At 43.9% G+C, this 20,656-nt stretch overlaps 1 protein-coding gene across 1 annotated transcript in view; it reads left to right on the plus strand.

The window, feature by feature from the left end:
• LOC134531377 (pancreatic triacylglycerol lipase-like) overlaps positions 1-20,656 on the plus strand; it is a 558,452-nt gene that overhangs the window by 211,230 nt on the left and 326,566 nt on the right. Inside the window, exon 3 of the mRNA XM_063367079.1 lies at positions 10,991-11,114. Within this exon, the coding sequence (XP_063223149.1) occupies positions 10,991-11,114 (124 nt within the window). The remainder of the gene's footprint in view (positions 1-10,990; positions 11,115-20,656) is intronic.

The raw sequence follows: 20,656 nt of genomic DNA on the forward strand, positions 1-20,656 counted from the left end.
CTAATTCTTTGTATGTTGCCCTATTATGTTTTAATTTTATGGGTTTTTGCATCCTTATGATTGTAAACAATTTGGTTTGAAAAATGTTTATGCAAAAAGTTAGATAATTTTTTTGGTGTATTTTTAGTGGCTCAGATTTTTTTCCTTTAAGAGAGGCCATTTGTGGCCCTGTAGCCATTTGGAACTTATTTTAATTATTTTTAGGTGTGCTAAAGTAGGCATAATTTTATCATGATTTATTTACTATATTTAGAGATTTTAGGTAATACAGCAGTCTCTATTATAATTTTAGTATAGATATTTTGGTGTAACATTACAATTTAAATTTTTTATACAGTATATAGTTTAATAGTTATTTTAATTGAGCCCAAGGCACATCGATTGTCCGTGGCATGGGACCTCGTTAAGGGCGTTGACTGGTTGCCAAGAACTCCAGTAAAATATGAAAAATTGCCTATCTAAATGCACGGATGTATGACAGGTATCATGTTCTGAATATTCAGGCGAATTGGGCCGTATAATCCACCTTTGTCCCTCCAGGCTAATGACACACCTTGCCGACCCTCGTCAACACAGCTGGGTGCTTCACTAATGGGGATTATCGTAATCCCTGTTTGAAAAGAGGAAATGAAGCATCTCATGCTGCTTGTCCTGGGGCGAGTTGGGGTGTTATGTGGAGCTCAGGAAAAACAAATGGTGGAATTTGTGAATTCAATAATTTAATTCAATAAGTTATAGATATAAAAATGCTACACAGAATTTAAAAATAAATACTTTGATATTGCGAACTCTGCAAAGTGGTACATATAATTAAGTTTTCACAGTGCCATATGTGTTTATTTTCTCTTGCTTTTTTGATAAACTTCTCCGTTGAACATGCCTGTAAAAGGCGTCGTACACATTCTATGTGCGTCATCATTTGAAACTAGAAGATCTTTTAAAAATAACACCGAAAGTTTGCGCAGCGACATTTAGGCCCTACATAGTCTGCCTGCCGATGTTGCAGTAAAATAAATCATAAATAGTAATGGAAACCAACGCATACGTGTATTTATTTATGTAGGGCTTATATCTACGCGTATCTACAGTTAACCTTCGGTATTTCTGGCTTTACTGAGTATGTCTCCGTGTATGTCTCCGACAAAAACAAGTTATTGTTTAGATGCAGAATCAAGGCTTGATCCCTGTGCGTAGTCGGGAAGCTTTCAAAGTCATGTGGAGTACACATTTGTACCACAAAAAATTTATTAATGGGGTTGGGATTTCTAATTTATAAATTCATCACAGTTGCTTATAAGAAAAGCGTAGTTTTAAAGGCCACGCTAATTGAACTTATTAATTAGCAGTTTTTTTCGTTTATGCAAAACCTATAGAAAATTGCCTACATGAAAAGTTTATTCAATTAGTGGGGTTTTTCTTTTGGTCGCCATGTCGCCATTCGATTTATATGCATAATGTAGTTGCCTTGAGTAAGATATACGTTGTTTTTTTTTTTGTTTTAGGGCATAATTTATTTTGTATGTCTTGCTATGATGTGTGATATCCACTTTATCAGTTTTTATGCCACGCAGGTGGCATGGATTTATCACATAGTTTCCTGCCTGGTTTCTTAGCATCTTTCGCATTTGACCAATCGTACTGCAGTTCTCTATCTAAGGCGCATCCGTGATCACTATAATACTGTACTCGTACTTTTAACAAAATGCAATACATGTCAAATTTCCAGCTTCTGTGAGATTGAAAGTAATTAATGTGGCATTAATGTATGCCAATACTAAATTATCACATATAATTATGTAATATTTGGTGTAATATACAACAAAAAATTATTGAAAATAATTTTGAATTTTATTTGACTTTAATTGTAAATATGTCGCACGACTGTGGTATTACAGTTGTTTATAGGTGCCGCAATGTAACCTCAACTTTTTTGTAAGATCTACTTCTGGCTTAGATGTACTTTGTTGCGTATTTTGCATCTTCCGATTGAAAACATTTTCTTGTGGTAGTCACATGGCATTTTCTGCATGGCAATACTATTGTTAACGTTTGGCGGAATTATACATCATTGACCTGAAAAAATATCTAAGGCAGAAGCAGATATACCACAAAGGCTGAAATTGCCATGTGGTATGTAAAGCGTGAGTGAATATTCCACCACTGGATTTTTATAAGTTATTACTGGTGAAATAATCGTGTGTGTAAATAAATATTCAAACTCTTCCTCTATTTGTTTAGTCCGTAGGCTGACTTTGTAGAGGGAATGAGGATGGCTTAGTAATCAAACATCAACCTGACATTAAACACTCCCACCACGCTCATGCATGTCTCACGAGAAACTCGAACCCATGACCCCACCCTCCGCAAGCTGGTGAGTCTTCTACAGCGAAACGTATTTCAGCACTGTAGTGATCCTTCTGACACTAGCAGAGATGACTAAAAGATCCGTAATTTTCTGTACGTGAACCAAACTCTACTTCGTACAAACCCCCACCAAACGTCAATTTAGATGAGCACGTACGTGGTACTGTGCTGTAAATCTTATATTATTTACTATAGTTTTTCATAACTGGTCATCCATATCTTTTTCGTAAGCCTATCTGTAAGTAATAAGCGTGTGTAAGTATCGTTTTAGAATAAAAGTAAAGATCAGTACTTAACTAGTCCCCAAAAAAATATATATATAACTTGAATAGTTGAAGTCGTTTACGTTTTATTGCACATTATAGGCAATTAACTTCTGAAATTTCGATTTGAATTTAAAGTGAAGACATTGAACAATGAAACCTTCCTTTAATTCACAGTCATGTTAATGACAACGTAGTTGGTTTGGTTACATCTTGTTGTTGTATATGTGTACTTGAACGTGGGGAAGGATAAAAATGGGCAGGGACGCACAAACATTTTTTGAAGACTTACGACGAGAGAGCTACATATCAATATCCTACTATTAAAACGGCACTGTTCATGTTATAATTTGCTATTTGAATTTGGAAAAACATTGTTTTCTTACTTTACGTGACAAATGAGACTTCTGTTAATCCAATAATGAGTGTTTTTAATTAGTGAAAATACACTAATTAAGTGAGGATTCTTTTTTTTTGTCTCGTGAAAAACAGTTTTAAATATTTAATACAATAATTTATTCTGGAATGAGCTGCCCTAAAATTTTATACGGACGGAATTGCGATTATGCAATAGCACGGTGCATTTCAAAACCACATATCAATATCAATACTAATATTATAAATGCGAAAGTAACTCTGTCTGTCTGTCTGTTTGTTACCTTTCCCTGGCTGAACGGCTGAACGGATCGTAATGAAATTTGGCAAGGAGATAGATTATATCCTGGGGATGGACATAGGCTATTTTTTGTCTAAATAAATAATCTTTAAATGGGTTAGAAAAATATCTTAATTTTATGTAAAGTGTGTCATAGATATACAAACTGTTAGTGTCAATCCTCTAGGTCTGCCGAGCAATAGCTTTCAAGCCATTACGTTACGTTTTGCTATTGTAAGTAATTGAGTAGAGAGTAAAAAAATGAAAGCTCTGCATTGTAGAACCTCAATACACCAGTAAATGTCACTGTTATTTTTTTTATTAATCTTTTATAGTTTGCACATCCTAACTAATATTATAAAAGCGAGTGTTTGTTTGCTACGCCATGAAATTTCGCATAGAGATAATTTATGGGCTGGAGAGTGTCATAGTCTCATTTTTATGAACGGTTACAGTGTAATTTTTTAAATACCACTAAAAATACGTATTTTTATATTGTTACATTTTGTTTGGTTGATCGCAAGGTAAATTTATTTATATAGGTGTATGTTTTTTTATTTAATTTATTCTATATATATTTTCTCCCTACTACTTATGGCACCCATAATTCTTTTAAATTTCACGTGTATGTTTTCAATGTCATTCGAGTAGTACAATTTTTTTTGTCAAATTGGTCATTATTTATACTCTTTGTTTCATTTTGGAAACATACTTTTTTTTAGGTATTATGACAAATAAAAAAAAATAATTTCACTAACATTCTTAGATTTTCAAGTTTAATATTATGTAGGTACATAAATTCCTAAACTTATTAATTTCTTCGAAATTTATGCATAGGTTGGTAGAGCTTACTATTTTTTTCTATTTTCAATATTGTTATTTTGTTACAGTACCTACTTATTTGCAAGGAGTTTGGTTTAGTGTTTATAATTTATCTGCTGAGCGTCAAGAGTCTTAGGGCTACTGAGACCGAAGACAAGAAATATTTGTCAATTATATAATATATTGTTGAAATATTTGAATTTTACTATTTCAGGTAGGTTGATTTTTTTATTAATTAGAGTAGTTACGTGTAATGGCCTTCTACCTATATTTCATATTAAACATTACGTGAGATAATTTTATTTATGTATGTTTTAATTTAATTTAATTTCTTATATACAAATTCTTACCTACCTACTTCTATTAAATTTCAGGTGGATGTTAACATTGACATTTGAGTAGTACAATTTTTTTTGTCAAATTGGTTTATTTATACTTTTTGTTTCATTTTGGACTATGTTTTTTTACTTAATTCAAAGATTTGTGGTGTGTACAGGGAGTGAAATCTTTAATAATTTCTATAATACTTTGGATAAGCGGAATATGGCCACCACAGTTTTACATATAAACAAATCGTACAAATGTTTTATACATTATGACTTAAATAAAAAAATAGTTTTACAAACATCCTTAGTTTTTTTTTATGTGTATAGTTTAAAGTTTAATATTATGTATGTACGTAAATTCTTAAAAATAAAGTTATTTATTAATTTTTTAGAAAATTATTCATAGGTAGGTAATAAGTTTTTCTATTTGTCAATATTGTTATTATGGTAGATAGTAGTACAGTAAATGCCTACATTCTTATATTACTTTATATCTCTTTCGATTTGGAGTGTTTCCGAGCCATTCGGGGTCCTCAACATCACCCCCCCCCCCCCACAGAGGTCAAAGCCACAAAATTTCGAAAGTTTAAAATTTTTTAAAAATCTTTCTCTTTCGATTTAAAATGTTTTAGAGCCATTCAGGGTCCTAGAACCTCCCGCCCCCTTCTGGGGACAACGCCCCAAAATTTCTAAAATTTCAGGAATTTCAAATATCTATTCTTTCGAGATGGAGTGTTCCGAAACATTCGATGTCCTGACCCTCCAATTCCCCCCCCCCCCAACAATTCCTCAAAAATGAAAGCCCCAAAGTTTCGAAAATTTGGAGGAAATTGCATTAAAATTAAATCATTACGAATTAAAGTGTCCGGGGAATGGTGTAACTTTTACCTAAAGTCGACTTCCCCATTAAATTTTGGGAAGGGGGGAGGGGGGAATGCAAAACCCCAAAATTTCGAAAAATTTCAAAAATTTCTTAAATATTTTATGCTTTTTACTATTTGGAGTGTTTCCGAGCCATAAGGGGTCCACAAACTACCCTTCCCCCACAAGGGGTCATAGACCCAATAATTAAAAAATTTCCCAAAATTTCGAAAATCTATTTTCTTTCGATTTTTAGTGTTTCCCAGCCATTAAGGGTCCTCAAGATCACCCCTCCTCCTCTGGGGACAAAGAGCCAAAATTTCGAAAATTTCAGAACTTTCAAATATCTTTTCTTTCGAGATGGAGTGTTCCGAACCATTCGAGGCCCTGAACCTCCACCCCCCCCCCCCCCTTTTTTTTCACAAAAGTGAAAGCCCCTAAATTTGAAAAATTTGAGGAAATTAAAATTAAGTCGTTATGAACTAAAGTTTCCGTGGCATGGTGGAAAATTTAACCAAAGACGTCTTATCAATAAAAATTTGTTGAAGGAGGGGGGGGGGAAGAGGAAAATGCAAAAACCCAAAATTTCGAAAAAAAATTAATTCATATATAATTTTTACTATTTGGATTGTTTTCTAGCCATTCAGGGTCCTCAAACTAACCTCCCCCCACAAAGAGTCAAAGCCCCAAAAATTCGAAGTTTCAAAAATTTCAAAAAACTATACTCTTTAGATTTTGAGTGTTTCCGAGCCATTTAGGGTCCTCAACATACCCCTCTAGGGACAAAGCCCCAAATATTTGAAAATTTCAGAAATTTCGAATATCTGTTCTCTTTCGAGAGATAAATAGAGATAGAGACATACATAGATATTTATATATATATATAGATAGAGATAAATATATATATTAAGAGAGACGGACAGATGATTTGTATATGTGTAACTACTTCAAACATATTACAAAACAAAACTGAATGAGGCATTGCAATGCATGCCGAGCATTAGCTACATAATGGAATCCTTTCAATATTAGTAATCTATTATTTTTCAGCTTTTTTTCTATAGTGCTTTATATGGTATAGATTGCATAAAGACCGCCAACTTTTAGATTTATACTGGTAAATAACTATACACTGGCAGAACAACGTCTGTCGGGATCTGAAAGTGATATAAATTATTTTGCACACTTGACATTCCAATTAAGAAGACAATTTACTTACTACATCTGATTTCGAAAAAGGTCCCCCCTCATCCTGTGTTCAGCCCGGGCAACGCCGGGTATTGCAGCTAGTAAGAAATATGGTCAAATGTGCAGGGCATCAACAAGGGGGGGGGGGGGCGAGCGGGGCATATGCCCCGGGCGCAAAGCTGTGGGGGTGCCGAAATCGCTTGCTTTTTAATTCCTACTACAACTGGTAACTGGTAAAAAATGTTTTAACTTGCATGCCAGGAATGTCTAATATGATTTACAATACAACGTCTCAAAATATTTATTTTAAAATACTATGAGAAAAATGTTAAGTGGATCATTAACGTAAAAAATTGTAAAGGGAGAAGTTAGAAAGTTTTAATGCGTCCTATATACCAATACAGTACAATGTTGACAGAGAGGGTGGTACCACTGGCTGTGAGGAAGCAGTGGCGATGGAATAGTGAATGCCTTAAAATCCCGGTTTCAGGCTCTTTAAGCAATTAATGACAAGTATAGCTTTTTAAATGGGAATAACATCTACAAAACGGAAGCTAAAGATTTGAAGACTGCAGCCAATTGGTTGTCTGAAACATACAAAGATGACATCAATGGAGAAGAAATAGTTCAAGAAATTGAAATTTTTAAAGATCACGCCTTGGCAGTTGATGACACTTTGAAAACAGCATCTGCAGCGACCCTCTTGAAGCTCATCCACGAACACAGAATTGAAGAAGGATATTCAAACCTGACCACAGCCCTTAATATATTTCTTACTCTTCCTGTAGTAGTTTCTTCAGGCGAAAGAAGTTTCAGCAAATTGTAAATTGTAAAAAATACTTTTAAAAAATAGTATGAGGCAGACAGACTGTCGAATTTGAGCATTATTTCCTTAGAACACAAGATAGCATCATCCTCTATTTGCTATGATGATATAATCAAAATCTTTGCTGCAAAAAGGTCACGCAAGTTGAATTTGAATCTTTAAAATACATTTATGACGACAATTAAATGAACAAGTCTAGTGATTATACGGACTAAGTACTTTATGGACATAGTGTGTTCATGCATGGAAGTTACAGTAGCACAGAAAATGTTACATGTAGCGGTCGCAGGTCGCAGGTCGCAGGTCGCCGCGGCGTTCTTAAGCCCTATGCTTCCTTCTCGCGGCCTGTAGAAGTCGATTCTTTGTAGCTTCCTGTTGCCGCCGGTAGAGAGCGCGCATGTCATGTTGTTGTCACGCCCGCCTCGGGCACCACCGCATTTTTTCGGCCCTGAGCCGAAACTTCCCCCCCTTTTTCTTAGGGCTGAGCGCCCGAATTAATTAGAAGCTTTGACCGCTATCGCGGTCACTTAGTTCTCCGATCTCGGCTACTGACCATGTCTTCTCGGCGTCCTCTGTGCTAAAAGGCTTTTCGCGGCAACGGCGAATTCGTGTGCACAAGGATGTAGTCAGTTGCTTAAGGGATGTGATCCCATTTGTACAGTAGCCAGTCAGATGTAGTATTTAGAAGAAGTCATGTTTAGTTAAATTTTATTATTTTTTTTTACCTTCCTAAAAATTTTAGTTTCTTCTGCGCTTCCGCGAATTCTCGGTACGCATCATCCTGATGTCGGCGCGAGACACCTCGCGAGCCCTGATTTCACACCCTGTTTGACAGGGTCAAAGTTTCCGGGGAGAGAAATTGCTCCCTGCATGATCTTCGGGACCTGCTGCTGATTTCCCCCTTTAGAAGAGTTTTCCTCGCTGTCCGACGTCACCCTGGGAAGACCTGGGTGATATAAGCTATATATATATATATATATATATATATATATATATATATATATATATATATTCCACTTGAATCGAATCAACTAAATTCACTGACAAGATACCAGCGAGCAGGGCTTTAAGAAAGTAATCTTCAGGGACATGTAAAATCAAGGAAACTCATGTATATGTAATCGTTGGGAGAATTAAATTTTGGTGCAATTTTTTAAATTTTTGTTTATGTAATCATTTATTTGTTAAGGTGTATATGTATGGTTTTAAATAATCCCGGGGCGCCCCCTTAACTTTGTTACTTACTAAGATCTTTATTGTCATGTTGAAATAATGCGAAAACAAAATCTCTTAATAATAAACCAGGAAAACCAGTAGACCCGGCTACCGATGAAGTGTATTTATTTATCAAATACCTTCTTCATTTAATCGATCCACGAACTCACCAAGTAACTAGTGTGCAGGGAGTGTAAATTTTGTCTTGTGCACCACCTCATGCCCCCTCTGGTAATTAATTTTAATTTTCTTTGTATTTTCCCCAGCAGTTTTCAAGGACTTTATATTTAATTAAAATAATTCTATTTTGAGGCACGAGGGGCAACTCATTATTTATTTATTTTATGTGGGATGCGGGAGGCTCACTAACGATCGCAAAAGAAGGATGGCTTCACTAGACACCAAGGAAAAGGAAGTTCGTCTTCTATGTTAATGCTTCACATATGTCTCATGGTATATTATTTGACTGAATAATGAATGTTTATTTATTTAAATTCCACCTGGTAAAAAAATTGAAAGTGCTGATTTAGTTGCAGAAATTAACGAATTATATGTAACTCAAAATAAAATGTCATGAATCATTAGGTAAATAATCCTTCATGCAGAGAGCGGTTTCTCAGAACAGACACAAGCACTTGAAGAAACCACATGAATAATCCGGAGCAATCGGAGAAAACAATAAACATATTGACAAGAATATTCAGGAGCAAACGTATTGGCAAGAATAATCAGGAGCACACGGAGAAAACCATCAACATATTGACAAGAAAAATCAGGAGCAAACGCAGAAAACCATCACACATTTCTTTGATATCATAAAATTACAGAAAAGAATATTTAATAAATAAAAATAAAATAATAAAAATTTTAAATGAAAAAATTACAAAAAATACATTAACTTCTTGATTGTACTAGAACTCAATCTTTGCTCAACAATGTGAAGTTCACAAGCTAGCAGAATCTAGGACGACAGGACTACCGAAGTTATTGTAGTGGATTCCGAACAGCTTGTCACTTCAGCGCTCAGAAACGCGAGACGTCCATGGGTGTTAAGCTCGAACCCACGACGACCACCACACGTGAACTGGCGAGTACGGTCTCCATTGACCGCGGCAGATCATGTTCTCGGCGTGACGCGAAAACGTGTAAGAAAACAGTGCTACGGTGAGCCTGAGGTAACACGGAACATCTTGAAGTGACTCGAGGACGTGTGGGATAATTGTGCTACGGTTAGCCAGAGGTATATAATTACTACTGTGCGTGATGCCATGTCGTGTGGGGAAATTGTGGTACGGTGAGCCTGAGGTGACTCGGCAATTCTTGAAGTGACTCGAGGACCTAAGGAACAAAAGTGCTACTGTGAGCCAGAGGCAAATATTTACTTCTGGGAGTGAAGTGAGGACGTATGTGACAACAATGCTACGGTGAGCCTGAGGTAACTATTCACTTCTGGGAGTGAAGTGAGGACGTGTGGGACAACAGTGCTACGGTTAGCCTGAGGTAACTCTTCACTTCTGGGAGTGAAATGAGGACGTGTGGAACAACAGTGCAATGGTGAGCCTGAGGTAACTCTTCACTTCTGGGAGTGAAGTGAGGACGTGTGGAACAACAGTGCTACGGTGAGCCTGAGGTAACTCGGCACTTCTAGGGGCTATGGGTACCTACCCTTATTCGGAGGATCAAATAAACATAAATTATATGCAAATAAAGAAGTCTGAACAATTAAGATAATAGTTAAACATATACAAATATAATATTTTGAATCATTAAAACGCCCGTTACTCTAATAATTACAGGCAGAAATATTGTTTTAGTAAGTGTGCACCATTTGAACTGTACTGTACAGAGAGTGCTTGACTGTAGGTGGTGACGCGATGAATACAGACGCTCTGCTAAGCAGAGTCGAAATTTAACATACTTGTGTTCATTTCCGAACGTATTTCGTTTAATATAAAACCGGGATATTTTTGTTCTTTGTAGTTGTCTTTTACCCATTATTATTTTTAAATGATTCTGTAATCTCGATGTGACAAGGTTCTACTGGGCTGTGATCGTAGCTTTTTTAGCCTTAATTTAATCGTTATCATAACTCTTCAACGACCCAGAGCGAAATTATTTGTAAATAATAATAACAAACTATTATTCGCATTCTTCTTTATTTCCGCAATAAATTATCGAATGTTAATCAACATATATAAACTTCATTAAACGAGTGTCCTGTATTGTTGCTTATTTCGTCTTCGGAGGAATAACTACCTAATGTCAGTGTTGCATTAACACCAAGATCAGGTACAAATGATTATTCGAAGTTTTTTTTAAATTTTATTTTGGTTGTATATTTGCGTTTACCAAAATATTTAAATCAATGGGTTAAACCCTACGTCCGCTAAAAGTAGTATGAAAGCAAGGGCGTACGAGAGGGATATGTGGGTTCGCGCTCCTGCGTGATGGTGGCTGGTTGACGTTGCAGACACGCCGTGCTACGAGCCGCTGGGCTGCTTCTCCATGGCGGCTCCGTGGTGGTCCCTCTCCCGGCTCGTGCCAGCGCCGCAGTCGCCGGAGCAGGTCCGCACCAGGTTCTACCTGTACACCAGGTGAGCAGCCTCCAGCACCAGCCGGCTTGCCAGGTTCTACCTGTACACCAGGTGACCGGCCTCCAGCACCTGCCGGCTTGCCAGGTTCTACCTGTACACCAGGTAAGCGGCCTGCAGCACCTGCCGTCCTGCCAGGTTCTACCTGTACACCAGGTGAGCGGCCTCCAGCACCTGCCGGCCTGCCAGGTTCTACCTGTACACCAGGTGAGCAGCCTCCAGCACCAGCCGGCTTGCCAGGTTCTACCTGTACACCAGGTGACCGGCCTCCAGCACCTGCCGGCTTGCCAGGTTCTACCTGTACACCAGGTAAGCGGCCTGCAGCACCTGCCGTCCTGCCAGGTTCTACCTGTACACCAGGTGAGCGGCCTCCAGCACCTGCCGGCCTGCCAGGTTCTACCTGTACACCAGGTGAGCGGCCTCCAGCAACTGCCTTCCTGCAAGGTTCTACCTGTACACCAGGTGAGCGGCCTGATGCAACTGCCGGCCTGCCAGGTTCTACCTGTACACCAGGTGAGCGGCCTCTAGCACCTGCCGGCTTGCCAGGTTCTACCTGTACACCAGGTGAGCGGCCTCCAGCACCTTCCGGCTTGCCAGGTTCTACCTGTACACCAGGTAAGCGGCCTCCAGCACCTGCCAGCCTGCCAGGTTCTACCTGTACACCAGGTGAGCGGCCTGATGCACCTGTCGGCCTGCCAGGTTCTACCTGTACACCAGGTGAGCGGCCTGCAGCACCTGACGGCCTGCCAGGTTCTACCTGTACACCAGGTGAGCGGCCTCCAGCACCTGCCGGCCTGCCAGGTTCTACCTGTACACCAGGTGAGCGGCCTCCAGCACCTGCCTGCCTGCCAGGTTCTACCTGTACACCAGGTGAGCGGCCTCCAGCACCTGCCTGCCTGCCAGGTTCTACCTGTACACCAGGTGAGCAGCCTCCAGCACCTGCCTGCCTGCCAGGTTCTACCTGTACACCAGGTGAACGGCCTCCAGCACCTGCCGGCCTGCCAGGTTCTACCTGTACACCAGGTGAGCGGCCTGATGCACCTGTCGGCCTGCCAGGTTCTACCTGTACACCAGGTGAGCGGCCTGCAGCACCTGACGGCCTGCCAGGTTCTACCTGTACACCAGGTGAGCGGCCTCCAGCACCTGCCTGCCTGCCAGGTTCTACCTGTACACCAGGTGAGCGGCCTCTAGCACCTGCCGGCCTGCCAGGTTCTACCTGTACACCAGGTGAGCGGCCTGATGCACCTGCCGGACTGCCAGGTTCTACCTGTACACCAGGTGAGCGGCCTCCAGCACCTGCCTGCCTGCCAGGTTCAACCTGTACACCAGGTGAGCGGCCTCCAGCACCTGCCTGCCTGCCAGGTTCTACCTGTACACCAGGTGAGCGGCCTCCAACACCTGCCGGCCTGCCAGGTTCTACCTGTACACCAGGTGAGCGGCCTGATGCACCTGTCGGCCTGCCAGGTTCTACCTGTACACCAGGTGAGCGGCCTGCAGCACCTGACGGCCTGCCAGGTTCTACCTGTACACCAGGTGAGCGGCCTCCAGCACCTGCCTGCCAGGTTCTACCTGTACACCAGGTGAGCGGCCTCTAGCACCTGCCGGCCTGCCAGGTTCTACCTGTACACCAGGTGAGCGGCCTGATGCACCTGCCGGCCTGCCAGGTTCTACCTGTACACCAGGTGAGCGGCATCCAGCACCTGCCTTCCTGCCAGGTTCTACCTGTACACCAGGTGAGCGGCCTCCAGCACCTGCCTTCCTTCCAAGGTTCTACCTGTACACCAGGTGAGCGGCCTCCAGCACCTGCCTTCCTGCCAGGATCTACCTGTACACCAGGTGAGCGGCCTGATGCACCTGCCGGCCTGCCAGGTTCTACCTGTACACCAGGTGAGCGGCCTCCAGCACCTGCCGGCCTGCCAGGTTCTACCTGTACACCAGGTGAGTGGCCTGCAGCACCTGCCGGCCTGCCAGGTTCTACCTGTACACCAGGTGAGCGGCCTCCAGCACCTGCCTTCCTGCCAGGTTCTACCTGTACACCAGGTGAGCGGCCTCCAGCACCTGCCTTCCTGCCAGGTTCTACCTGTACACCAGGTGAGCGGCCTCCAGCACCTGCCGGCCTGCCAGGTTCTACCTGTACACCAGGTGAGCGGCCTGCAGCACCTGCCGGCCTGCCAGGTTCTACCTGTACACCAGGTGAGCGGCCACCAGCACCTGCCGGCTTGCCAGGTTCTACCTGTACACCAGGTGAGCGGCCTGCAGCACCTGCCGGCCTGCCAGGTTCTACCTGTACACCAGGTGAGCGGCCTCCAGCACCTGCCGGCCTGCCAGGTTCTACCTGTACACCAGGTGAGCGGCCTCCAGCACCTGCCGGCCTGCCAGGTTCTACCTGTACACCAGGTGAGCGGCCTCCAGCACCTGCCTTCCTGCCAGGTTCTACCTGTACACCAGGTGAGCGGCCTCCAGCACCTGCCTTCCTGCCAGGTTCTTCCTGTACACCAGGTGAGCGGCCTCCAGCACCTGCCTGCCTGCCAGGTTCTACCTGTACACCAGGTGAGCGGCCTCCAGCACCTGCCTGCCAGGTTCTACCTGTACACCAGGTGAGCGGCCTCTAGCACCTGCCGGCCTGCCATGTTCTACCTGTACACCAGGTGAGCGGCCTGATGCACCTGTCGGCCTGCCAGGTTCTACCTGTACACCAGGTGAGCGAACCTCCAGCACCTGCCTTCCTGCCAGGTTCTACCTGTACACCAGGTGAGCGGCCTCCAGCACCTGCCTTCCTGCCAGGTTCTACCTGTACACCAGGTGAGCGGCCTCCAGCACCTGCCTTCCTGCCAGGATCTACCTGTACACCAGGTGAGCGGCCTGATGCACCTGCCGGCCTGCCAGGTTCTACCTGTACACCAGGTGAGCGGCCTCCAGCACCTGCCGGCCTGCCAGGTTCTACCTGTACACCAGGTGTTCGGCCTGCAGCACCTGCCGGCCTGCCAGGTTCTACCTGTACACCAGGTGAGCGGCCTCCAGCACCTGCCTTCCTGCCAGGTTCTACCTGTACACCAGGTGAGCGGCCTCCAGCACCTGCCTTCCTGCCAGGTTCTACCTGTACACAAGGTGAGCGGCCTCCAGCACCTGCCGGCCTGCCAGGTTCTACCTGTACACCAGGTGAGCGGCCTGCAGCACCTGCCGGCCTGCCAGGTTCTACCTGTACACCAGGTGAGCGGCCACCAGCACCTGCCGGCTTGCCAGGTTCTACCTGTACACCAGGTGAGCGGCCTGCAGCACCTGCCGGCCTGCCAGGTTCTAACTGTACACCAGGTGAGCGGTCTCCAGCACCTGCCGGCCTGCCAGGTTCTACCTGTACACCAGGTGAGCGGCCTCCAGCACCTGCCGGCCTGCCAGGTTCTACCTGTACACCAGGTGAGCGGCCTCCAGCACCTGCCTTCCTGCCAGGTTCTACCTGTACACCAGGTGAGCGGCCTCCAGCACCTGCCTTCCTGCCAGGTTCTTCCTGTACACCAGGTGAGCGGCCTCCAGCACCTGCCTGCCTGCCAGGTTCTACCTGTACACCAGGTGAGCGGCCTCCAGCACCTGCCTGCCAGGTTCTACCTGTACACCAGGTGAGCGGCCTCTAGCACCTGCCGGCCTGCCAGGTTCTACCTGTACACCAGGTGAGCGGCCTGATGCACCTGCCGGCCTGCCAGGTTCTACCTGTACACCAGGTGAGCGGCCTCCAGCACCTGCCTTCCTGCCAGGTTCTACCTGTACACCAGGTGAGCGGCCTCCAGCACCTGCCTTCCTGCCAGGTTCTACCTGTACACCACGTGAGCGGCCTCCAGCACCTGCCTTCCTGCCAGGATCTACCTGTACACCAGGTGAGCGGCCTGATGCACCTGCCGGCCTGCCAGGTTCTAACTGTACACCAGGTGAGCGGCCTCCAGCACCTGCCGGCCTGCCAGGTTCTACCTGTACACCAGGTGAGCGGCCTGCAGCACCTGCCGGCCTGCCAGGTTCTACCTGTACACCAGGTGAGCGGCCTCCAGCACCTGCCTTCCTGCCAGGTTCTACCTGTACACCAGGTGAGCGGCCTCCAGCACCTGCCTTCCTGCCAGGTTCTACCTGTACACCAGGTGAGCGGCCTGATGCACCTGCCGGCCTGCCAGGTTCTACCTGTACACCAGGTGAGCGGCCTGCAGCACCTGCCGGCCTGCCAGGTTCTACCTGTACACCAGGTGAGCGGCCTCCAGCACCTGCCGGCCTGCCAGGTTCTACCTGTACACCAGGTGAGCGGCCTCCAGCACCTGCCGGCCTGCCAGGTTCTACCTGTACACCAGGTGAGCGGCCTCCAGCACCTGCCTTCCTGCCAGGTTCTACCTGTACACCAGGTGAGCGGCCTCCAGCACCTGCCTTCCTGCCAGGTTCTACCTGTACACCAGGTGAGCGGCCTCCAGCACCTGCCTTCCTGCCAGGTTCTACCTGTACACCAGGTGAGCAGCCTCCAGCACCTGCCTTCCTGCCAGGTTCTACCTGTACACCAGGTGAGCGGCCTCCAGCACCTGCCGGCCTGCCAGGTTCTACCTGTACACCAGGTGAGCGGCCTGCAGCACCTGCCGGCCTGCCAGGTTCTACCTGTACACCAGGTGAGCGGCCTCCAGCACCTGCCGGCTTGCCAGGTTCTACCTGTACACCAGGTGAGCGGCCTGATGCACCTGCCGGTCTGCCAGGTTCTACCTGTACACCAGGTGAGCGGCCTCCAGCACCTGCCGGCCTGCCAAGTTCTACCTGTACACCAGGTGAGCGGCCTCCAGCACCTGCCGGCCTGCCAGGTTCTACCTGTACACCAGGTGAGCGGCCTCCAGCACCTGCCTTCCTGCCAGGTTCTACCTGTACACCAGGTGAGCGGCCTCCAGCACCTGCCTTCCTGCCAGGTTCTACCTGTACACCAGGTGAGCGGCCTCCAGCACCTGCCTGCCTGCCATGTTCTACCTGTACACCAGGTGAGCGGCCTCCAGCACCTGCCTTCCTGCCAGGTTCTACCTGTACACCAGGTGAGCGGCCTCCAGCACCTGCCTTCCTGCCAGGTTCTACCTGTACACCAGGTGAGCGGCCTCCAGCACCTGCCTTCCTGCCAGGTTCTACCTGTACACCAGGTGAGCGGCCTCCAGCACCTGCCTTCCTGCCAGGTTCTACCTGTACACCAGGTGAGCGGCCTCCAGCACCTGCCTACCTGCCAGGTTCTACCTGTACACCAGGTGAGCGGCCTCCAGCACCTGCCTTCCTGCCAGGTTCTACCTGTACACCAGGTGAGCGGCCTCCAGCACCTGCCTTCCTGCCAGGTTTTTACCTGTACACCAGGTGAGCGGCCTCCAGAACCTGCCTTCCTGCCAGGTTCTACCTGTACACCAGGTGAGCACCTGCCGGCTTGCCACTATTCATCATGTGAAACATTCCTGTAAACCTACAAAGAACAAGCCTAGATCTGCTAACGCAAAACTGATTAAACAAACTGTACACAAACGTGTCTTCGAATAAATTTATTTTCTTTTTAATACGGATGAACTATCAATAAAGTAACTACTTTTGGGCGCCAGAAGAGTATAACTTGTGAAATAAAAATAAGATTCTTGAACAAATGTTATCATATTAGTTTATTAAATTAACCATCTCAATAAGAAAAACGTTGAGTCATATTTAAACAAAAACAAATATGAGATAGTTAGGATAGTCCAGTCTATGGTGTTTCTTGCAGAAAGTCTGAATGTTAAACAAAATTAAATAAATATATTAAAACAATAAAATGTATAACATTCCTTTAAAGTGTTCGAAACGTAAATGTTTTGGGGTTGCTCCAGTTTGCTCACGCACGAGATTTCTTGCTGCAGGACCACTGGACCTGTGTGTAGGTATTATGAAGTATTTTGAATTTAATTTACTGGTTTCTGCCGAAATGTCACTGTTTATATAGTTTATTATGAAATTAGTACTATACGGAATAATGTTTATTAATATTAACGGTAAAATTGCGTTGGCGTCACTACACGAGGACAATGCCGGCCATACCTGATAGCTGGACGATTAATTACCGTCTCAAAATCCGCCGTAACTCACGGAAAATAAATGTCTGAGATATGCATTCAATGTCAGGGCTGCTCAGACAATTTATCTTTTAGAATACGTAAGTAGTATGTAAATGTTCCTCCGGAAACAGGCACCGGCGCGTGGATTGTGATTGTCGGTCCGCCATCTTGGATTGTGACATCACGGTGGCCATCTTTGACTCAAAATTCCTCAAAATTCCTCAACATTCCTCAAAATTGACTCAAAATGACTCAAAATTTCACGTTTTCGAGGGAAAAATTCCCGTTTCGAGGAAAAATTAGGATTTCGAAAAACCACAAATGTCTTTTGCCTTAGAAAGAACACAAATTCCTGATATAGGCTTAAGCATCCTTAACTACAGCCTCCGATAAGCCTCTTTTAGGATTATGACGTCACCGTTGCAATTTTCGTTACGCCCGCCATCATGAAAATCCGTAATTTTTATGTTAGAAAATCGGGAAAAATTTTAAAAATCATAAAAAAATTTTTTGATCGAATAAAATAAAAATCTTAAAATCCACTGTTGCAGTTATCGTTACGGTCGCCATCTTGGTTGAGTACCATGTCATTCTTACACTTTACATTACGACCACCATATTGGATCCTATTAATGTTGCAATTATAGTTATGGTCGCCATCTTGAAATTTAGACGCCATCTTGGAAATCCGTAATTTTTATGTTAGAAAATCGGGAAAAATTCCAAAATTCATCAAAAAATTAACTTAATAGAATTCTGTTTGATTATATCGATTCCCGTCCTTGTTTCGAAACCGGTGAGGGCAAAAAATAAAAAAAATCAGATCCTTTCTCCACAGAAGCCACCTTCAGACTGACCTACCACCACCAATAACAAGGTATTTACCATCAGCTGGTATGACGTCATGTCCGCCATCTTGTCTTTGTCCGCTGGAGGCATCCATCTTGTTTTCGTCTTCTAGAGTGTGCTGGCGACATGTTGATATAATTTTCTGTTCACTATACCTTTAACCTCGTCTGTTGTCCTTGAACTTTGACCTTGACCTTGAATTTTGACCTTGAGTTTGAAATTTGACCTTAAACTTAAAATTTGACCTTGAACTTGAAATTTGACCTTGACCTTGTTATTTGACTTTGACCTTGACGACCATCATGGATACGTCATTTTATGTTCAGTACATGCTACCAGGAGCTACCACATGCTAGTGGTCATTGCCGCCATCATGTTTTAGTCTGCTGGAGGACACCATCATGTGTGTACTCGTCTTACCATCATGCTAGTTTTATTCTAACCTGCTACAGTGCAGTAATCATTTATTATTACTGAGGTGCCCACCATCTTAAAATTTGGGAGCCATCTTGAAAATCCGTAATTATTTAGCTAGAAATGCGGGAAAAATTCCAAAAGTCTCCGATGAAATCAATTATTAATTTACAAATTGAATCGATGGATTCCTGTCCACGGTTCGATTTTTGACCAGTGACAGTTGTAACAAATTATTAAATAAATTTTATATTCTGTTTTCCATTTCCTTTCGTGGTGTTTATTAATCATTCACTCTACGAAAAACAACTCAAGTCAATATACCTGACCAACGAATTAATACAGTGCCGATTTTCATATTATGAAAGTCTAATTTTTCAATGATCTAAATAACCTACAAGCCGTTCATGTAAAAAGCCACACATATAGATCAATTGCCTTCAGTCCACGAGACCGAGTCATGTCATTATCAGACGTATAGGCTAGTAATTTCAGGACCGCATGACCTTCGTCGTTAGCTAATTATATTCAATTAATCCATCGTGACATTTTTATACATTCTAAAGGACCAAGTAACCATGAAAAATATTTTAGTAACACCAAGAGGTTTTAAACCTGTAAATATTCAAAAACTACATTTTGTACTACGCGCAATCAACAAAAAGGAAGCACCGTCAACGAAAAGGCAGCACATTTGGAAGCACCAACAACGAAAAGGCAGCACCGCCAACGAAAAGACAGCACCACCAACGAAAAGGCAGCACATTTTGAAGCACCGACAGCGAAAAGGCAGCACCGCCAACAAAAAGGCAGCACCGCCAACGAAAAGCAGCTCATTTGTAAGCACCGACAACGAAAAGGCAGCACATTTGAAAGCACCGACAACATAAAGGCAGCACATTTGGAAGCACCGACAACGAAAAGGCAGCACCGCCAACGAAAAGGAAGCACATTTGGAAGCACCGACAACGAAAAGGCAGCACCGCCAACGAAAAAGCAGCACATATGGAAGCACCGACAACGAAAAGGCAGCACCGCCAAAGAAAAGGAAGCAGATTTGGAAGCACCGACAACGAAAAGGCAGCACCGCCAACGAAAAGGCAGCACCGCCAACGAAAAAGCAGCTCATTTGTAAGCACCGACAACGAAAAGGCATCACATTTGGAAGCACCGACAACGAAAAGGCAGCACATTTGGAAGCACCGACAACGAAAAGGCAGCACTGCCAACGAAAAGGAAGCACATTTGGAAGCACCGACAACGAAAAGGCAGCACCGCCAACGAAAAGACAGCACCGCCAACGAAAAGACAGCACCGCCAACGAAAAAGCAGCTCATTTGGAAGCACTGACAACTATAAGGCAGCACCGCTAACGAAAAAGGAGCACATTAGGAAGAACCGACAACGAAAAGGCAGCAAAGCCAACGAAAAGGCAGCACCACCAAAGAAAAAGAAGCTCATTTGGAAGCACCGTCAACTGTAAGGCAGCACCGCCAACGAAAAAGCAGCACATTTGGAAGCACCGACAACTAAAAGGCAGCACAGCCAACGAAAAGGCAGCACATTTGGAAGCACCGCCAACGAAAAGACAGCACATTTGGAAGCACCGTCAACGAAAAGGCAGCACCATCGACGAAAAGGAAGCACATTTGGATGCACAACTTACGAGAACTAAGTTTTAGTTAGAAATCAGAATACAAGAAATAAAAACATTAAATTTTTATAATTCAAATTATTTATTTTATTTTTGTACATTTTACAAATGCAAGTAAAACAAACCATTATTGTATGTAGCCAGCTTCCTTCAGTTCTTTGAGTATGAAGGATATTTCTTTGATGCACGAATAGTTTCCTGCACAAAGCGAGCCATGTAGAAGTCTTAGCCGGTCAACCAATATGTTTGGATCTTTCCATGATGTGTAATCAATCAATCTCTTCTACCACCATTTTACTTGCTTGTTTATTATAAATATTATGATCTCTGGTGTATTCCGTTTTAACAACCTCAGGGTAACTTTCATTATCGAGATAGTGATCATCACAAGCTTGATCAGATTTATTTAATATACCTCGACGTTTCCATCGTTTCGGTCTCAGGACACCGACACAGTCTTCGATATTGCCTGCTTTAGCTGCTTCATCACAGTCTATATCTTTGTCAACAGCCTCAGAGTCGCTGTAGCAATCACCGTAGAAGGCATCATTTTCACC

The sequence above is a fragment of the Bacillus rossius genome, chromosome 3, assembly GCF_032445375.1.
Source record: "Bacillus rossius redtenbacheri isolate Brsri chromosome 3, Brsri_v3, whole genome shotgun sequence".
In the NCBI taxonomy this organism is placed as follows: domain Eukaryota; kingdom Metazoa; phylum Arthropoda; class Insecta; order Phasmatodea; family Bacillidae; genus Bacillus; species Bacillus rossius.